Here is a 19,883-nt window from a genome sequence, read left to right as displayed (position 1 = left end):
CCGCGTGACGTCACAACCGCGGCCACCGCCTATAGCGGAGGAGGGGAGGGTATTACCCTATAGGCGGGGCCGCGTTCTATAGGGGGGTGCCTATAGAAGGGCCTATGGGGTGGGCGGAGGAGGGGCAGGCTGTGCAGGGAGTGTCCCTATAGGGCCCATAGCCCGTCCCCTATAGCATATCCCCTATAGCCCGTCCCCTATAGCATATCCCCTATAGCATACTCCCTATAGCGGCCTGTCTAGCCCCCCCCCCCCCCAGGTCCCGCGGAGGTCCGTGCGGGCGGGCAGCGCCGGTGCAGCCCCATACCCCTATGGCCGCTATAGGGTGCGCGTAGGGCGCTGCCCCGCCCAGCCCGGCCCGGCCGGGGGAGGCGGTGCTGGAGCCGCCGCCGCGGGACTACGGCTCCCGGCCTGCCCTGCCCTGCCCTGCCGGCCGAGCCATGGCGGAGATCCGCGGTGAGCGGGGCCCGGAGGGCGGCGGGAGGCGGGGGCCGCCCGGCGGGGGGCACCTCCCCGGGGGGGGGGGAGTGGGACACGTGGGCTGTCCACAGGCACCCCCCTGGGGATGGGGACCCTTGGGGGGGGATGTCACCCCCCCCGGGATGGAGACACCCCCCCGGGATGGAGACACCCCCCCCGGGACTCCCATGGCGGTGGGGCAGGGGCACCGAGACCCCCTGCCCGCAGCCCGGGGATCCCCAAACCCCCCTATATGATGATTTTAAATTGCCTCCCCCCCCCAAAATACACCCTCCCTCCCAAAGGGCTTGGGGCTGCCCAGCTCACGGCCCCACCGCCGGGGTGCCTGGGAGGGTTTTGGGGGGCAGAGGGTTATTCCTGCCCCCCCCCCAACGTCTGGCCTCCCCCCGCAGTGTTCCCCCTCTCCTGCGCCGTGCAGAGCTACTCCTGGGGCAAGGTGGGGCTGGAGAGCGAGGTGGCCAAGCTGCTGGCCAGCAGTGACCCCCTGGTCCAGATCCAGCCCGACCGGCCCTACGCGGAGGTGAGTGCGTCCGTATGTCCGTCCTGGCCATGTGTCCGTCCCATCCCTCTGTCCATCCCAACCGGCTGCCGCTTTCCCCATCCTGGGTGGCCCAGGGAGGGATGCGGCTCCCCTGCCCGTCCCCAGTCCCCTATAGCCCCGGGGGGCTGCGGGGCTGCCCGGAGGGGGGAGGAGAGGAGAAGCCCGGCGTGACTCAGCCCCCGAGGGAGCTGCCTTGGCTGCATCGATCGTCTCCGGGGCCAAACAGCCTCCAGAAAAGCCCAAGTCATCCCGTTGGCTGCCCGGCTCAGGGCTCCGTCTGTCTGTCTGTCTCCCGCAGCTCTGGATGGGTGCGCACCCCCGGGGCGACGCCGTCATCCGGGATAACCGCATCCCCCAAAAGACCCTGGGCCAGTGGATCGCCGACAACCCCGCCTGCCTGGGGGCCAAGGTGAAGGACGCCTTCCAGGGTCACCTACCCTTCCTTTTCAAGGTGCTGTCGGTCAACACCGCCCTCTCCATCCAGGCGCACCCCAACAAGGTAGGGAGAACCCCGGGGGGGCAGCCCCGGCCGGACCCTGTGTCCTTGGGGAGGTCACCCAGCTCCTCTGCTCCCCTCTCCAGGAGCTGGCGGCGAAGCTGCACACCCAGTTCCCCGAGCACTACCCTGACGCCAACCACAAGCCCGAAATGGCCATCGCTCTCACCCCCTTCGAGGGCTTGTGCGGCTTTCGGCCGGTGGAGGAGATCGTCTCCTTCCTCCAGGGTAAGGATGGCGAGGGAGGGCGGTCGCGAGGTCGGACCCCGCTGCCACCTTCCCTCCCTGCGGTGGGTTCGGGGTGGGGACGGTGGCTGTGATACCTTGGGATGGGGGTGCTGGGCTCCCCCGTGGTGGCGGCCGCTGGGGATGACTTGGGCTGGCCACCCCGGCAGCCGTCCCCGAGCTGCGGGCGCTGATCGGGGAGGTAGCGGCGGAGCAGCTGGAGCGCAGCGGGAGCGACGACCCCCGCGGTGTCTCGGCCGCCCTCCGCGTCTGCTTCACCCGCCTGATGAAGAGCGAGAAGAAGTTCTTCGTCGACCAGCTGAACATGCTGGTGAAGAGGATCTCCCAGGAAGGTGGGTCTTCTCCGCCCACCGCGGCCCCCCAGAACGGTTTTGGGGGGGCTGTGTTTAGGGGAGGGGCCGGGGCACCCCCCCAGCTCCCTCCCCAGCGTGGCACCTGGTTTCTGCCCACGCAGCGGCGGAAGGGAAGGACACCTCGGGGAGTAACGGGGACCTGCTGCTGCGGCTGCACTCCCAGTACCCGGGGGACATCGGCTGCTTCACCATTTACTTCCTCAACCTGGTGAGGCTGGAGCCGGGGGAGGCCATGTTCCTGGGAGCCAACGAGCCCCACGCCTACCTGCACGGAGGTGAGCATCGCGGTGGGCTTTCCTCACCCAGGGACCGTCCCCCAGGGTGGCCGCGGTCTCCTGCACAAGGTTGGACCCCCCCCCCGAGACGGGCGGGAGGGCTGGGGTGGGCTGACAGCGCTGCCTCGTCCCCGCAGACTGCGTGGAGTGCATGGCGTGCTCGGATAACACGGTGCGCGCCGGGCTCACCCCCAAATTCATCGACGTCCTCACCTTGTGCGAGATGCTCAACTACACGCCGGCGCCCAGCAGCTCCAAGATCTTCCCGGCCGCGCAGAGCCAGCTCGACCCCAGCGTCTACCTCTACGACCCGCCCGTGCCAGACTTCGCCATCATGAGGATAGAGGTGAGCGGTGACGTTGGGGACGCGGGGGGGGAACACCGGCTTTCCCTCGTCTTGGCTGTGCTCTTGGTAGGACATCTCGGTGTTGGCTGGGGTTTTCTTGGCTTGGGTTTGCTCGCCCTTGTGGAGGGAGGATGGAGGGATGCTTGGGGATGCTGGTGTCACCTCTGGGCAGCACTGCAGGCTCCTCTCCCTGCCCTCTTCCCCCTGGCTAGAGCTCGCTCACCTTCTCCGGCAGCTCCGGGCAGAGGGAGGACCAGGAGGAGGTCTCAGGGGCGCAGCTCGGGTGTCCTCAGCTAAGCCGAGGTCCCTGGGCTTGGGCTGCTGCAGGCGCAGGGTGGCCTGGGCACAGCAAAGGCGGCTGCAGGCTGGGGACAGGGATGTCCCCATTCCAGCTCTCCGAAGAGAAGCGAAGCTGGGGGAGACTCAAGCCGCGGTGACCCTTTCCATTGCAGATCCCCCCCTCCATCAAGCTCTACCTCGTCTCCGCCGTGGACTCTGCCAGCATCTTGCTGGTGATCCAAGGGACGGCCACGGGCACCTCCACAGCCGCAGCCTCCGAAATGACACTGCGGCGCGGCTCCGTGCTCTTCATCTCCGCTAACGAGAGCATCTCCCTCCACCTCTCCTCGCCGGACGGGATGCTGCTCTTCCGAGCCTGCTGCCTCCTCTGAGCAGGACCCAGGACGCTTCCCGCTCATCTCTCCACGTTTGAGTAGATAGAAACTGGCCTGGGCAAAGTCATCTCGCTTGGAAGTTTCCCCTCCATCTATTAAACCCCAAAACCAGCCCGCACCCACTGTATAGCAAGAGCAATTCCATGAATCGACTCCTTGGACGTGGCGTGGAGCAGAGCGGGCAGAGGAAGATCGTCTCCCCTCGCAGCTCGTTAGCCACGTCCCCTTAGCATCATCCCCTCCGGGTGCTGCTAATGCTATATGGAGACTCCTTTTATTATTTTTTTTTTTTTCCCCTTCCTTCTCGCCCAGAAGCAGCAGGGAGGCCCGAGGTCTGCACCCCAGATCTCACGCATCTCTGCCCGGCTTCTAGGAGCCGCTGCTCCCTCCTGCGAATGTGACGCTGAGGCTTTCTGCTGCTCCTGGGTGCCTGCTGGGCTCTTCCCGAGCCTGGCCGATGGCAGGCAGTCCTCTGAGCCACGTCACCCCTTCCCCGGCTGTAAAAAGGGGCTGCTTGGGGGGGGTGATGGAGGTGGAGAGCCTCCGGTGCTGTGAATAAAGTGGTGGCTTTGTCCTGGGCGCAGGGCAGCGTGGTGTAGGGAGCAGGAGGAGGATGGGGAGAAGCCGTGGGTTTTGCAGGGTTTGGGGACCAGAGATGGAGGCTGGGGGCGGCTCTGGCACCCCCCCGGCGCCGGCTGCGACCTTGCCCGCATCGCCCCGCGGCAGCATCAGCCCGGGCGACGTGGCAGCTCCGCAGGGAAACAGGACAATGGGGTAAAATGTGACGAGGGAAACGGGATGGCTCTGAAAATGCAGCAGGGTCGGTGAAGGAGCCCTCCTGAGTGGGGCTGCCGGGGGGAGCGGGGCGCAGCCCCCCACCACCGCACCGACGCACCCTCCGAGTAACGAGATCCAGTTTATTGAGTGCTCCCTTTAACAAGGAAAATACAAAAAAAAAACCCCAGTTCAGGTCTTTAGAGATGAAATATTTAAATAAGGTTTCTTTATAAGAAGCTGATTGTCCTCTATGTAGTAGAGCAGGACCATGGTTTAAGGCAGCTTTTAAGGTTCACAGCAGGTAGACTCCCCAGCCACCCCAAATCCGCACCCAAAGGATCTGCGCAGAGCTGGCAGGGGGGGTCTGGGCTGCCCCTCGCCTGCATCAAAGCAGCTTTGGGGAGAACTGGGACAAACCCAGAACTGATGGACCTAACGGGTCCCTCGAGAGGCGGAAAGCGAGGAGGTCCCAGCCCGAGCGGTAGCTGCTGGTGGATATAACAAATGCAGATGCTTAAAGCTCAGCAGCCTGCCCCAGTCTGCTCCGTTGGGTTTCTCCCCACCTTATCTTCTCTGCCAGAGCAGCAATCTTTGGTTCAGGTCAGCCCAGGCTTTGGGAGGAGGAAACCCAGCAGCAATTAATTGCAAGCAGCACGAGATAGGTAAATGAAGCAGCTCTCTGCCAGCCCAACCTCGCCGGCTTGGCCTCGGCCAGCCAGGGACGGGGGGTGACTAAAGAGAAAATAAATAGAAAAGGGGTCTCAGGGCTTCCCAGCCTGGTCCCACACCACGGCGGTTCGACCCCACCATCGACCACCTCTTCATTAGGGAGGGCAACCCACGTCTGGGGCCAGGTCCTAATCCTCGACGTGGCCAATTAAAGGAGGAAAAGAGGAGGTCGGGCAAACCGAGGAGCATTTGCTGCTGCCCCTCCCAATTCCTTCCCTTTATACCCCCATGGAGGTGCCCGGGCTCTGCCTCTCCTCCCTCCCCACCCCAGCCAGGCCACAGGTCCCACCCAGGCCACCTCAACGTCACCGTGCCACCTCCCCCTGATATTGCTGAGTGTAAGGAAAAGTCCTTCGGGGTTGGTTGCCTGCTGCTGCTCACCACGAGCAGCATCGCAGCATCGTTCAGTACTTGTGTCACCGTCCGGCATGGGACACGGACACCAACAGCCATCCCACGGGACAAAGAAAGTGCTGGCTTTTGACCTGTTCTTGCTCGGCCCTGGCCGAGCGGCGACTACTGGATCACGCAGGAGAGATTTTCTCCAAAACAACAAGGGCAAGAAGAGGAGGCGATGGATTTCGGGGGGATGAGATCCAGATCTTCGTCATCGGGGACCTCGTCGAGGTGGTACCCATCCTGCAGCAGCTGCCGGCTCAGGTCCTGGTTCACCTGCTGGGGGGGGAACAAAGGAGGCAGAACTGGTTAAAATTAGTCCCAGTTTAGTCAAAATTTAGGTCCCGGGGCTTGCAAAGGGTCGGGTTGCGAGCAAGAAGGGCATCGCATCCTCCCTCCAGTGCCTTTGCATGGGGAGAAGCAGCACAACCAGAGCAGAGAAGATGAAAGCAAAAGACCAAAGAGCTTTTCCTGGGCTGCAGCACCCCGACACACACCCCGTGCACCCCAAAACACCCCGTGGGCTGCGACACCCTTGTATAATGGAGCTCTTCAGCTGCCCCGCTGCAGGGTCTGGGGGTAGGCAATGCTTTAGGTGCAAAGGGTAAAGCAGTGAGAGCCGGCTGGGGCTTGCAAAAGAGAGATTTGTGCACGGCTTAAACGTATCGGGCAGCAGAGGCAGCAGTTTGCAAAGCAGAGCTCTGCGGGATGGACCCACACAAACACACCCTGAGGGGGGGATGCTTCATTTCAGCCCCTGCGCAGACCCCGAGGTGTAACGGGGGCGAGGGAACCCGCGGGGACCGCGCCGTCGGGGTCAAACCCCTGGACTTGCCTCGGCAGAGGAGTAGCCCGAGGAACATCTGGATCCCAGCTCCCCGTCACTAAGAGAAGAAGGAAACGGTCAGAGCCAGCTGGGAAGCAGCGTCTTTGTTTGGGATACAGACAAGGGAATCTCAGGGGGAGGAAAAAGGGAGCCGGCAGCGTAACCCCAAGGGATTCGTTAAATTTGGGACAACAGGAGTGTTTTGCTGCTGAGAAGTGCCCAGTGCAATTGGGGATGCGTTACAAGGGATAAGGAAAATCAATCCCCAAAAAAAGCCAGCTCTGAGCCTGCAGCACTCCCCCACCCAAAATCCCGGGATATTCACCCAGTCCCCACCTGTCCGAATCGAGGGAGACCAGGTTTTCATCCGCTGTCTGGCTGAGCGCCGTGTAGCCCTTGTTAAACTTCACCGACCTGCCGGAAAGCAGAGGAACGAGCCCGTAAGATATTTTGGTGTGGAAATGCAGCCACAGAGCTGACGGACTGAGGAGCCAGGGCAGGAATCCCGGTCCTGAACGTCCCTTCCCAGCCAGGCATTGTCCAGGGCCGCCACCAGCTAAGAATAAACTCCATCTAAGCACCTAGGCCACCCGATGAAATCCTTAACACCAAACCATCCCCAAAACAAAGAGAAGGAGGAGCATGGCCCCTGCTAGAGCAACTCCTAACTTTTGCAGGAAAAGTGCTCTCTTTTATTATATCGGAGGCTTGCTGGCCTCAACAGAGCCAGCGGACTAAAGTCCTAAACTCATTTTTTAATCCTCCGAGTTTCCCAGTCTCCCCAAGAAATGTGAAAAATACATCCCGGGAAAAGAAAAACGGGAACAGACCTTTTAGCCGCCGGCTTCGGCTGGTGCGGCGCGGGTCCCCCCAGCAGCCCCTGCCTTCGCAGCGCTGCTTTCGCCAGCTCGCGCTGCCTCTCTGAAAGCCAAGCACAGGGGCAGAGCTAAAAACACCCGAGTGCTCCCCAAGGGTCTCTTTTTTTGGGGGGGCATTGCAGGTAGGTCCTAGGGAGAGCATGGGGGCATTGCAGTGCTCTCCATAGGCAGCGCCTATGGGTTTTTATGGGTTTTTTTTAATGGTTTTATCCCACCAAGGAATAAAAAGGCTTTCGGTCACTCCCGCCCTGGGCGAGAGGCGCAGATGTCTCCCCAAATCCCAGCAGAGTCCCTGGGACAACACCGAGCATCGCTTACGCAGCTTGGCGTGAATGGAGGGAGGCTTGCTCATGATGTACGGTCCCCTTTTCTCCACCGCATCCGTCGCCGTGTTCAGCCTCTTGTTTTCAGTCCAAATCAGCTAAAAAAAGGGAAAGAAGCAATTTTAGTAGCATCTCTCTATGGGGATGAAGTAAACCGGAGTCATCTCGGAGAGCATCTGGTCATTCTTGGGAATTCAACATCAGCAGGGAAATCTGCCACCGCGTCGGCTGGAGAAAGGTGGGAGGGGACGGCTCCTCCTCCCCAGCCCTGTGCTGCGGCCGGAGGAAGGAGAGGAACGGGAATAAGCAGATCTATTAGCAGATGAAGGGATTATTTGGGAATGGCGAGGCTAAATTAAAAGCGCACATGGCAACCGGCAGTTTCTTTGCAAGCCTAACTCCAGTAATACTCGGGAGATGACGCGATGGAGGAGATTTAACTAGCGGGTTCATCAAATACAATATAAGGATACTTTATTTTAATTTCTCCGCAGGTTTTAAGCCTTTCAAGCTTCTCCCCATGCAATAATAAAACCAAATCGTTAAAACGAAAGCAGTGTCATATAATCAGGTCTGAGAGTCAGGGCTTTAAGGAAAAGCCTCCCCGTCTGTAAGGCATTTATCATCAAGGAGAGTCGGCACTGCTAAATGACAACGGGCAGAAAAAAAGTTCTACAAATACACTAACTAATAAAGAAAATAGAGGAACAGTCAGAAAACGAGCAGAGAGTCGGTGCAGGAGGGACGGGGAATTAGAGGAACAACGCAGAGGACCTGGGGTGGTGATGGTACAGCACAGCCAGGATTAGCGTCAGTGTCTTAAACGGGAATTAGCAGGGCAGAGCCTTACCCGCGGGAGTAACTGTGCGCAGGGAGCTGGGGCCAGCGGGATTAACCGGGCAGGCAGCAAACTTCTGCCCGCGCCCCCGTACCCCTCTGTATGTGCTGTACCCCTCCCTGTGCAGCCCCCGGCACGTGCTCTGCTTCTGCACTGCCCCTACCCTACGCTGTGCCCCCATGAGCACGCCCCCTCACAGCCAAATGCACGCGCCCTACCCCTATATTGCTCCTGTGCGTATGCCCCAGCCACGCAGGGCCCCGTGCACATACCCCAGCCCTATACCCATGATGCACACACCCCATACTGCCCCATATGAATATACCCCAGCCCTATACCCCCCCATGCACATACCGCAGCCCTATACCATCCCCATACACACACCCCAACCCTATACCCCTGATGCACACACCCCATACTGCCCCATATGCATATACCCCAGCCCTATACCACCCCCATGCACATACCCCAGCCCTACACCCATGATGCACATACCCCACACTGCCTCATATACATATACCGCAGCCCTATCTCATCCCCATACACACACCCCAACCCTATACCCTGATGCACACACCCCATACTGCCCCATATGCGTATACCCCAGTCCTATACCCCCCATGCACATACCCCAGCCTTATACCACCCCCATACACACACCTCAACCCTATACCCATGATGCACGCACCCCATACTGCCCCATACGCATATACCCCAGCCCTATACCCCACCATGCGCATACCCCATACCACCCCCCACGCACACACCCTATACCGCCCCATACCACCCCCATGCATATACCCATACTGCCCCAGGCACATACCCCAGCCCTATACCCATGATGCACACACCCCACACTGCCCCATATGCATATACCCCAGCCCTATACCACCCCCATGCACATACCCCATACCACCCCCCACGCACACACCCTATACCGCCCCATACCACCCCCATGCATATACCCCATACTGCCCCAGGCACAAACCCCAGCCCTATACCCCCCATGCACATACTGCCCAGGCACACGCCCCATCCTGCACCCCCCATACTCCCCCCAGCCCCGCACGTACCCCCGCTCCCCGCCGCCCGCCGGCTCTGCTCGCAGCAGGAGCGGGAGCGGCCCCGCCGCCGCCGCCCGTCGCCATGGCCGCCCGCCGCCCCGCCCCCGCGCCGCCCGCCAATGGCAGCGCGCGGCGGCGGGGCCCAGCCAATGGGAGGCGGGGAGGTGGCACCGCCCTCCGCCGCGCATGCGGAGTGCGCCCCCCCCCCCCCCCCCCCCCGGGGCAGCGGGACGCGGGGACAGCGGGGCCTCCCGCCGCGCACGGCCTGAACCGGCTGTGCAACGGGGAACCGCTTCCCCGCCCGAATTCATGTTTTTCCTGAAAAACTCCCTTTTCCTGGGGGAAAAAATAAACTAAAATAACGGGAGTTTTGCCTTTTCTCCCCCTTTTTGTGCTGAAAACCCTGCCCGCGCGGGAGCCGAGGTGCAAAACCGGCTCTTCAGAGCAACATCCGCCCCAGAGGAGTCCCAGCCCCGCCAGGCACCCCCCACCCGCCCCGGAGGCTTCGTTAAGCCCCGACCCCATCGCAGGGAAATGGCTCCTGCGGGGGCAGGGAGCGTTCCGCGAGGGCGGGTTCTCCTCCCCCCAAAGCTGTGCGTGCAGGGGGGCCACCGCGCCCTCCAGGTCCTTGCCTTTCCCTTCCCCAAGGCGGGGCAAGGCCACCGACACAACTCGTCATGTATAAGCTCTTAACCTCCTCTCTCGGGAGAGCACATTTACCGTTTGTTTCTTCCTTTTCCCCGTAAAAGCAAAAAGAAAGAATCACAGAAGCCACCGCTACCGCATCAGTCAAACCAGTTTTTTTTTCCTTTATTAGGTCCAACTTCACATCACATACATTGTGACTCAATAAAGGAAGAAGTTATTTCAAATAAGGTAATATTTTAACATTTGTGTCTCCAGGTGACTGTGTACAATCAGGTAGCATCAGTAAAATGCTCGAGTAATGCACCTGGAACAGAAAAGAACAGAAAAGCCGTTAAAGCAGCAGCCCATTACCTCCACAAAGTTTCCATGGGGTCTCAGATGTGTTATTTTCATTGCTTGCTTTTACACTCAAAGCCCAATTTAACCACGCACAGCTTCCAAATGCAATTACTGCATTCCCAACTTCATATCCCAGGGCAAGAAGAAGGGCAGGAACTTAAAGATCCAGAATTCAGTACTATATGCAGTCTGACACTTGATAGCTCTATTCTAAGCATGATATTAAAAAAAGAAAAAGGCTGAAACATGACACTGGCCATCTCCTGAAGGAACCGAGTTAAGAGACTGCCTTTACATAACTTCACTTCCATGAGGATTTTATTTAGGGCTTCATTTTAGCCTGGGATTATAGCACATTAGGTCTTGCCTACACTTAATGACAGATCCTCAATTAACCAGAGAAGCTACTGCTTAGTAACAATGCCGTCATACGCTGCGGTTGATGCAAGAGCCTGGTATTTATGACGTAGATCTAAACATCTTAGTTATAGTTGTTTTCAAGTTTAGAAAGTACTCAGAAGTTCAGCTCTAAAAAGACAGTAAAACAAGCGGCTTTCCAAGACTTGAGGCCGCTGCAATCGGGATGAAATACTACATGTGCTGCTCCTGAAATTATCTCCTGAGGCTCAGGAGTGTTCTGCGCACAGAGAGTTAAGCTCCGGCTATGTTACAGCTGATCTGTTTATTCTGTAAGGGGCCCTCCAAATTAGTGTTTAATTACAGAAAAAGATGCTATTTTAAGTGTAACCTGAAGAAACTTCAGTGTTGTTGGGTGACTACCGTCAGTGGGGCCCATTTTCTAGCATAAGCTAGTAATTAGTGTCTCCCAGTTTTCTAAATTGGCTACACTGTGACAACGAAATGAAAGTTTGCGCATTTCCAGAGGAAACGATCCTGCCATTTGCTAAAAATGCTTCTGGGGGAAAAGCCGATGAGGAGCAAAGGTCGACATGCTGCCAACGAAGTGCTGCAATACCCGTTGTCTTGGCACCTGCTACCTAGACATTTCCAGGAGGTTGGGTGTCCTATCCCTTCTCAAGCAACTGCACTGTTCTTTTTTTCTAAGCCTTCTTTGAAAAGGGTTACTACCTTTTCTAGGAGACCTGTAGAGATATTTGGAGATTCACGTTACGAGCCTGAACTTGACAGCCTTTCACAGACCCATGGAGGCAAAGAAGAGGACTCTGTCTTCGCCGGGAGATTTTTAGGGAACAGAAGTCCCACGCCAAGAGCCACGGCAGTGACCGCATCCCTTACCGATAAGGTTTATGCTTTGTCCAGACCCAGTTCCTCTGGAGTGGAGATTCCCAGTTCACTCAAAGTTGGTCTAAGTTCCTGGATAACGTAAGGATAGATTTCCTTGTGAGGTCCTGCCTTGTCCTAAATGAAAAAGAATGGCGTTATTTCAGCAGCAAGCTGTTGTCAAGGCCCACCGTACACCGGCCAGGTTTGCAATCAAGATGTGTGTTCACAAACGCTCCGTGGCCCGATCCACCTACTGCTGACGAGGCTGGATCGTGCCGGACAGGACAGCACAGCCCAGCTTTACCTGTGCATCACGTAAACAAAGCTTGCTGGAAAGTCCTCCTACAAATCGATCGCGGCTGAAAAGCACCCCAGAATAATGCTGAACTCCCCTTTGGGGGATTTGCAGATTATTCTTAACACTTGACATCTTTCCCTCACTTAACATCAGGCTGACGTGACCCGTGACACATGTGTCACACCACACAAAACTACAGGCCAAGCCAAGCTCCTTGAACAAGGGATGCTTTGCAAACCAGCCCAAAGACCGCTTACACCTTAGGAAACAGAATGAAAATAATACCCAATCAGTAAATCGGGAAAAATAAAATCAGCTTTTGGGCAGACCTGGGAGAAAATTTAACTTGCTTGGAAATCAGGGGAAAAACATCACCTCTTGAGTAATATTTAGGTGGAGCTCCAGGAAGAGCACACACTTGTCCCCAAGTTCTGATAAATTGAATTGTCCCCTAGACGGTGGGGACAAAAGGACATGAAAAAAAGAAAAGAAATAAGAAAAACATACGAAGATTCTTCCATTGGTCTTACATCTCTAAAACCACTGAAAGAGTTTCAGTTCTACAGAAGACTGCAGAAAGCAGAAATGGCAAACTGAAAAGCAACTGATTGTGGAGTGGAGTTTGAAGCAAGTGGATTTAACAGCTAGCAGCAAAGACCTCCTCAGTTGTAAGAGGAGCTGGAAGAGCATAGCTGCTGGCTTCTGCGACTGAAATAGAAGAACTCCTGCCTCCATCCCCACCCATTTTAACTCCCCGTTAAGTGAAGGCGAGACTCAGGTTTCAGGGTGCTGGTTTATGTTGTTTTTCAAGCCTATGGAGCTTCCTGAGTTACTACTCCAGCCAGCTCAGTATTCAGTACTTTAAGAAGCCAGTAAACTGCCTTCGCTTGAGATATTTCTAGTAATGCTTATTAAAAAAAAAAAAAGGAAGAAAAATCCTTAAAGACTTTCCCGCCAGAGTTAGCATCAGGAAAGGAAGACATGAAAGAAAGAATGTTATACTTGTGAAGCTGTGCTGTTGAGTATTCTTAGCTCAAAACAATTATTTCAAGCCACAGAGCACGTGCTCATAATGAAGCTATTGATTCTGGCAGCAGGAAGTAGCGGTTTCCCTTTGCACCGCTAACAGTAAGCCAAGAAAAACGCTCCTGGGCTCTCAGCAATGCGAACACAGCACTTGCAGCCTCGGCTGCCATTTCACTCACCTTTACAACTTCTAAGATGCGGACAGCACTGGCAAAGTCATTTAACCGTCTGCATGCCCTCAGAGCTGCGTCGATGATTTTTGGTTCCGGAACCAGGTCATAACCCACAAGGGTGTTTATGCCTGTGAATATAAGGAAACACCAAGAGGAACTTGGCATCAGCTCATCGTGCTATCAAAAGGAACCTGCTGAGCATTATTTTGCTCCACCTCATGAAAGAATTAAGCATTACCACAATACCAGTCGCCACTAGAAGCTGATTACAATGTTCAGTGCTATTTTGGGGACACACACACGCAGCGAAGGGTTTTCTTTTGCTCTTCTCCCTCTCACTGTTGCTCACTCCTGTAGATTTTAAGTTTTTAAGTGGATTTCATTAAGTCCCGGTGGGCCAGTTTCATCCATGCTTCCAAAAGGAGTCATTCTCTGTACCACGGCACATCAGTTATGGAATCATTAAGAAACCCAAATTACTTCATTCCTACAGGTGTAATGAAACTAGAACTCGAGCTGCTGTCTATTCCCTTTCTCTCCTTTCCAAGGGAAGAGTCCAACACCTAGTCATCCAGGTGATGCTGGAATGATCCCTCTGGCTGTTATGCAAACACATTTTTAAGCCCTAATTGGGGTAGTTTAATAGGAGCTGGCAACTCCACAGCAAATAACAACTGGAGACAACCAGACAAACAGTCTACAGTGAGTTATGGCCACGCCATGAAGTCAAAGTCCAAAGAAAAATGTGTGTGGTTATACGCTAAGCAACAGTTGAGCTCAAATACACTTTCCTCAGAGCAAACGTTTCTCTCCCTCCCATCCAGATGTTAAAATACGTATTCTGGGGCACTAAAATTTACAAAGCCTGGACTCCCACCACCTTGTACCCCCACTCTCCCGCATTCTGCATGCTGTAGTTCCTTCTAATCCGCTCGTTTGGTTGGTGAGGTGCCATCACCTCCCGCAGCAGGCTCAGAGCTGAGCCAACAGCAGCACGCCAACCACAGGCACAGGCGGAACAGCCAGATGACTCAGAACAGATAAAGTAAGGCTCACATAGTGCCTTGCCCCGACTGGGTATTTACAGGATTGCTCTCCTACACCAAACTCCCAGTTTTCACGGTTTGCAAAAACAGTGGGTTCTTGCCTCTACCACTTCTATAAATTGAACTATTTTTGCTCTCCAACAGACAAGTAAAAATAAGTTGTTATTTCTGGTCACAAAACTATTCCAAAGCAATCACATTTAGTCCATGTTACTCTTCCCTTTTCATTCAACATACCTTTCCTGAGCTCCCAGGCATCAATATCTGGCTTGTTGAAATACGTCACCCAGCGAGCATCAAATTCTTCATCTGATTCTTGTGACCCATGAGAGTAGCAGCGGGCATGCAGTACAGCTGAAAGCAAAACGAAAGGAAGAGACTTTGAGCAAACAAAAAATAACTGTACTTTACTCCTGACCAAGCCATAAAATATGTATTTCACTCACTACAGCCAGTCTGGATCAGTCCTCAGCCTGGATAAGCACTGGATGAATATCGCTTATTAAATACCAGTGGTTTGTTCTGTGGCAAAGCGTGTATTTTCTGTTCTACATCAGACTCCCAAAGTGTTCCCAGACCCTTTGGTCAGAGCAGGATTATTTAATGGGAGGGGGGAAATGCAAGAGAAAAACAATTCTGTACAACCAGTCCTTAAGAGATGTTTTCTGGGATCCCTGTTTCTGTAAGATACAGGAATTTTCCCTCTTTCCAGAGCCAAGCAAGCCAGAGAAACATACATGTACTTCATGAACAGACGCTCCAAAGTAGCACAATTGTTCTGTTCCCCACGTTCGACCCTTCTCACAACCACAGCACTTGTCCGTGCAGTGAGTTTAGCTATGCGAATCAGTTTTTCGGTGGCATTCCTTCCGGAAATAAAATCCTATACTCTGTTAGTTATACCGTTAGCCACTCAAGATGAATATGCTGGTTTATTCTGGGTAATTTCCTACTCCTGAAATTGCTCCATAACTCATTTTGTAATCCAGGAAAAGCAGATTTCCCAACCAACAGACTGACTTTGATGGATGACTCAATAGCAACGAGCTGCAGGTCTTTGATTCCACCATGACTTCAGAGCTGATGAAGACTTGTTTTAGAGTGGTTTTAGGGATCTGTGCAAAATGAGCTGAGCCCAACTATAAAGGCTCTCAACAGTACAAAGGGACAAGAGCTATTACAGGCTATTGAAGAGCTGAAGAAACCAAAATTGCTGCTGTCTCTGTATCTATCCAAGATAAAACTCCTGAATCTCAGGGTTTTAACTGCATTAATATTTGATAATTAATAAAGCACAGAAGTGGATTGTACTCCAATGGGCAAACAAGGCTGATATGATTATAAACTCATTTCCTCCCTCAACACTATCACAAATTGCTTTTTTTTTGCTGGTCTTGTCTTTTCTTTTATCCACAAAGGTTGGAAGTTTTCCAAAAGAAACGACAACCTAGGGTACAGCCAGCTCCACCCGCTTCAGAGCTGTACTGGGTCCTCCCTGCGAAGTCCGAGCGCTCCGCAAGCTGCCTTACCCACAGAACACAAGCCTGGCTAGGGAACGCTTCCTTTCCCCGCTGGCAATTTAAACCACTAATATTTGCAGAGAGGTCATACACCAGACGGGACCTTGCCAGTTTGAGGCCCCACTTCAGAGAAGTCAGATATAGCTAGTCACTTTTTCTTTCTTAACCTACCACGAACTACTCACGCCGACCACCTACGAAGTTTTATTTAAAAGAAGAAACCCCCAACCTGGGTTGCATTTTTGCATCCTTCACAGATATACTTTTCTACTTTGAAGATCACAGTGAGCAGCATCCTAATTCTACACAAAATAGAATGGAACAAACCACAACAATTTCAAGGGATAGCTTTAGTCTCATTAAATGACAGCCCGATCAGAATGCAGTCCAGACTTTTACCAGAATTTAACGTGGTCCAACATTTCAGCTGCAATTCTGGTGTATGCAATGCTTCCCAAACCATGAAAATGTTTTCCGTTGTTTTATCAACGGTAAGGGAAGAGTAAATGACAGGCCAGGCCAGAGCTATAATGCTCTTTTACTGTTCTGTAGGGAGATTCCCCATCCTCTCCCCAGCCCCAAAACAGATCTTTGACCCTGCTTTCTCCAATAAATCACGTGCACAACTGAGGTCAGAGCAAGGGCACTCCTCTGTGAATGCTCCTGCACCCAGGCAGGAGTGAGAGGACACTGCTGAAAAGCCCTCAGATGCTGGCCATTTGGGGAAGAATACTTTTTTCCCTAAACACAAAGCAAATCTTACAGAGAAACAGCAAATCTCAGTTTGAGAAAAGCCTAGACTGAAGTTCTCGAATGCCATCTTTAAGTCGAAAAACTAAAGTCTCTTTCCACTGTGCGCTCAACAAAACCATTCCCTTTAGTCTTAAAGAACGGAACGACCTGGTTAGATAAAAGGATCCTGAAGAAAAATAAAAAAGACCACAAGAATTTGAACTCTGGATTTCCAGGAGGCATTTTTCAATTGCTGCTATGTTTCTTTACCACCCTTTGTTTTCCATACTAACATTTACATCTGTATACTGGACTGGAAGCATTTACTGGAGAGCAGACTCTGCCAGCCACCCTGGCAAAGCAGAAGGGCCGCAGGAGCCAGCCGGGTGCCTCGCGTTTCACGTGGAGTCCATCAAGGTCACCGTCACACACACAATGCATCCGTGTGGAGATTCCCAACTCAAGGAAGAGCCAAAGGGCACGTATGTTTGCAGAGGCACGTTTTCAAGAGAACTTAACAAGCTTCAAGAGTCCGAGAAGCCTAAAATCATCTGATATTACACAAACTCGTGTTAAATCTTCCCTGAGTGCCAGAATTTGCCAGCTTTCCCTGCTAACGAGCACAGAAGAAAAACATGCATCAAGAGGAGCGTTAATTTACTGAAGAAGGCCAGACTGGCAATGACAAGCCCATGTGCATTACATGCAGAACGTTTTGCAGCATTACATAATGTAAACCTAAACCCACAGCGGAGCAGCAGAGCACGGGCTCGCGAGATGAACCCAGCGCGTTACATTTGCCCAAACACAAACCCCCGAGGCCACCAGCAAAGGCGAATTGGGTCAGAGGTGTTAAGCGCGGCATTTGTAATACAAGACCTTAGAAAAGAAGAACATGGAGGCTGCTCGTTAGCAAAGGTGTGGAGAAGTGAGGGCCAGGACCAGCCGGGGTTCAAAGGAGTACAAAGCAGCAGGAGTACAAAGGCACTGCGAGCAAGGAATTTTAATGGATTTTTTAAAAAAAGAGTTTTTAAGAGGTATCCAAGAAATCCCAGCATGCAAACAGAACGACCACCACTTATTACTTTGCATTTTTTAAAAATGCAGCAATCCCTACAGCAACTGTTTAATTCACGCGTGCTACAGGAGAGGCACACACAGGACCCCGAGCGTTTTAAACATGATCACTGTCTGTTAATTAGCTTTTAATTGTGATGCACAGACGCCGTCTTCTCTGCAGCCTCGGTATTTTAGCCCTGGTTCCCTGGTCAGCATTCACACCGCACTGTCTGTGGCTGCTTTTCCTCCTCTTCCTATTAATTAAGGCATTAACAAGGAGGGCGAGAGGAGGCCAGGAGCGGGAGCAGGGCTGCCCGCCCCGACCGCCCCCGGGGCCGGGGCTGAGCTGCCCGGCTGCGGAGGTCACCGCCGACCTCCGTCAATGTCACCTTCGAGGGAGGCCCGCGGAGGCCGCCGCCGGCCCCCCCGCCACAGCCCCCGGGAAGGGGCCCGGCGCCCCCCAGGAGGCGGCGGGGCCGACAGCGGCGGGGGGTCACCGGGGGCGGCGGGAGCGGGGCAGCGGCCGGGCCCCGGCGGAGGCGGCGCACACCAGGCCGCAGGCGCGGCCTGCCCTCGAGTGACGCCGGCGGGTCATTACAAGGACACGGCGCCAGCGGCCGGGCCCCGCCGAGGCCGGGCCCCTCGGGGCCGAGCCGAACCGGGGTGGGGTCGGGACAGGCGGCGGCGGACGGGAAGGACGCGGGCGGCCGCTCACCTGCGGGGCCGGCGGGACGGCGGACGGCCGCGCGGAGGCCGGAGACGGCGCAGCGGCGGAGGAGCGCGGCGGCGGCCAGCATGGCGGCGGGGAGGCAGCACCGGGCAGCGGGGGCGCGCGCCGCTCGCTCCTGGCACCGGACCGCGCGCGCTGCGGGCGGGCAGGGAGGGAGGGAGGGAGGCGGCGGCGGCTACGGCGGCGCCGCGGGGACACACCGCGCCGCCGCGTGACGGCGGGAAGGCAGCAGGGGGCGGGGCTTAGCGCGTCGCCCGCGGGGCGGTGCCGGCCGCCATTTTGTAGCCATTTTGTTCCCGGGTGGTGGTCCGCTGTCGGTCTCTCCCGCCTCATAAAAGGCCCTAGCGGCGGCCCTCGGGGTGTCTTAGGGTTAGTGTGTGTGTGGTGTTGCGGCACCTGCTCTGCCGCTGTTGCCGGGTGGGGCTTGGCAGCCCCGTTAACCGAGTTTATGTGGGCATGGCCCCGGTGTGGGCTCCCATGCATGTCCCTTCATGGGTCGGGGCCACAGGGAAGTGAGGGGGGCCCGTCCCTGTCCCTGCTTGTGATCACTGCCTGCCACCAGCTCTGGCAAGGGAAAGTTGCCTGACTTTTTCCCAGTGAGTGAGGAGAAAATGGGACCCAGCTTGGTTCTGGCCGCAGTATCCAGCAGCTCTCCAAGGCTTTGTGTGGCTCTGCCCCAGTGCCAGCCCTGGCACCTGGCATGGTAATCTCCATCATCCTTGTTCCCAAACCTTGTGGACCCTGACCACAGCGTGCTGCCTTCAGCCTCCAATGCCCCATGTCCCAGCAGGAAGGTAGGGCTGACTAAGCCACCAGCTGTCGGGCTGCCATGAGGGACACCGCTGGGCTCACAAAATTACTCCGAAAATTGTTCACAGGCGCCTGGGGCTGTGCCTTAGCAATGCAGCACAAGATCATCGTGGTAATTTTGCTCACCATGTCCCCTTCGGACCCTGTGGAGCCAGATGCCATCATGCTATTTTAAATGCTTCATGTTTTGGGTTACAGTCATTATTTTTTTTAACCATTTTCTCATGCAGGAAATCTTTGGTCCACAGCCAACAAAGTGAGGAGTGCACCATACCCAGTCTCCTGTTGCCTCCAAGATTGGAAATTGCCTGCATCTAAAATCAATTAAAAATAATTTTGCACATTAACAAAATAATAAGGAGAAATGACTAATCTTTTCTTCCTCTCCTTCTCCTTGCTGGGAGCAATGTGAGATGGTAACAGCGGGGCAGGGTCGGGGAGGTGAAGGGCTGTTAGTTCTCAGCTGCGTGGCCGTGAGTCTTTAGGTTCTGATCAGAGCGTTTACAGAAAGTTTTATTTATTAGCATGATTTTTAGTATGTTTGGGGTAGGAGCCCGTACTCGGTGCTCCCCTTGCATGCGGGGCAGAGGGTTGAACCTGAATGGTGTCTGCACCGGAGAGAGGAGGCTGGCAAGAGCGATCGCTGGGTGAGACGGAGGCCAAAGCTTTCCCAGCCCCAAACTCACAAAAAACAATCATAAAAAAATAACAATTGGAAATTAATATTCAACTATACAGTGGCAGATAAGTGAAGTGAATCAATCTCTGGCAGGGCAGATAAGTGCGAGCCTTCGGCCCGGAGGAGCAGCTGCCTGCTGAGGGAGATAACAAGGTCATTGCCAAACAAAACAGCCCCCTGCTTCCTCCTCCTCCTGCTCCTCTCTCCCCTTGTCTCCTTTCATTCCCGCTCCCAGCCAAGCAAAGCGCTTGCCAAGCAAGCCCTTGACAAAAGAGGGGATGTTTGCCATCCCCCGAGAGCGGGAACGAGGCGGGGAGGTAACGCAGCTGCAGCCGG

General features: G+C 55.0%; 3 protein-coding genes across 7 annotated transcripts; 1 reads left to right on the top strand and 2 right to left on the bottom strand.

Moving 5' to 3' along the window:
- The first annotated feature begins 88 nt into the window (after positions 1–88).
- Positions 89–3,990, top strand: MPI (mannose phosphate isomerase). 3 transcript variants are annotated; one of them, XM_075160504.1, is made up of 8 exons: positions 89–456; positions 873–1,000; positions 1,320–1,520; positions 1,604–1,745; positions 1,913–2,095; positions 2,218–2,391; positions 2,529–2,737; positions 3,190–3,990. In XM_075160504.1, the coding sequence occupies exons 1-8, from the start codon at positions 441–443 to the stop codon at positions 3,406–3,408; spliced, it is 1,272 nt and encodes a 423-aa protein (XP_075016605.1). In that variant the 5' UTR covers positions 89–440; the 3' UTR covers positions 3,409–3,990. The 3 variants fall into 3 exon arrangements, with proteins under 3 accessions (XP_075016605.1, XP_075016606.1, XP_075016607.1); XM_075160506.1 differs by having other exon boundaries at positions 326–456; positions 899–1,000; XM_075160505.1 differs by lacking the exon at positions 873–1,000 and having other exon boundaries at positions 143–456.
- Positions 3,991–4,308: 318 nt separating this feature from the next.
- On the bottom strand, positions 4,309–9,345 carry FAM219B (family with sequence similarity 219 member B). Of its 2 annotated transcripts, none has more exons than XM_075160509.1 (6): positions 9,252–9,345; positions 7,336–7,438; positions 6,970–7,060; positions 6,476–6,553; positions 6,149–6,197; positions 4,309–5,592 (listed from the first exon to the last, which is right to left on the bottom strand). In XM_075160509.1, exons 1-6 carry the CDS (start codon positions 9,324–9,326, stop codon positions 5,434–5,436), a joined length of 555 nt encoding a protein of 184 aa, XP_075016610.1. In that variant the 5' UTR covers positions 9,327–9,345; the 3' UTR covers positions 4,309–5,433. The 2 variants fall into 2 exon arrangements, with proteins under 2 accessions (XP_075016610.1, XP_075016611.1); XM_075160510.1 differs by having other exon boundaries at positions 4,309–5,589.
- Positions 9,346–10,027: 682 nt separating this feature from the next.
- On the bottom strand, positions 10,028–18,254 carry COX5A (cytochrome c oxidase subunit 5A). 2 transcript variants are annotated; one of them, XM_075160500.1, is made up of 5 exons: positions 18,044–18,254; positions 14,255–14,371; positions 12,978–13,099; positions 11,487–11,609; positions 10,028–10,194 (listed from the first exon to the last, which is right to left on the bottom strand). In XM_075160500.1, exons 1-4 carry the CDS (start codon positions 18,123–18,125, stop codon positions 11,496–11,498), a joined length of 435 nt encoding a protein of 144 aa, XP_075016601.1. In that variant the 5' UTR covers positions 18,126–18,254; the 3' UTR covers positions 10,028–10,194; positions 11,487–11,495. The 2 variants fall into 2 exon arrangements, with proteins under 2 accessions (XP_075016601.1, XP_075016600.1); XM_075160499.1 differs by lacking the exon at positions 18,044–18,254 and adding an exon at positions 16,563–16,862.
- Positions 18,255–19,883: the final 1,629 nt, after the last annotated feature.

This window comes from Calonectris borealis, chromosome 11 (genome assembly GCF_964195595.1).
Source record: "Calonectris borealis chromosome 11, bCalBor7.hap1.2, whole genome shotgun sequence".
In the NCBI taxonomy this organism is placed as follows: Eukaryota; Metazoa; Chordata; class Aves; order Procellariiformes; family Procellariidae; genus Calonectris; species Calonectris borealis.
Note: the sequence above shows the minus strand (reverse complement) of the source record. Positions and strands in the feature narration are given on the sequence as shown.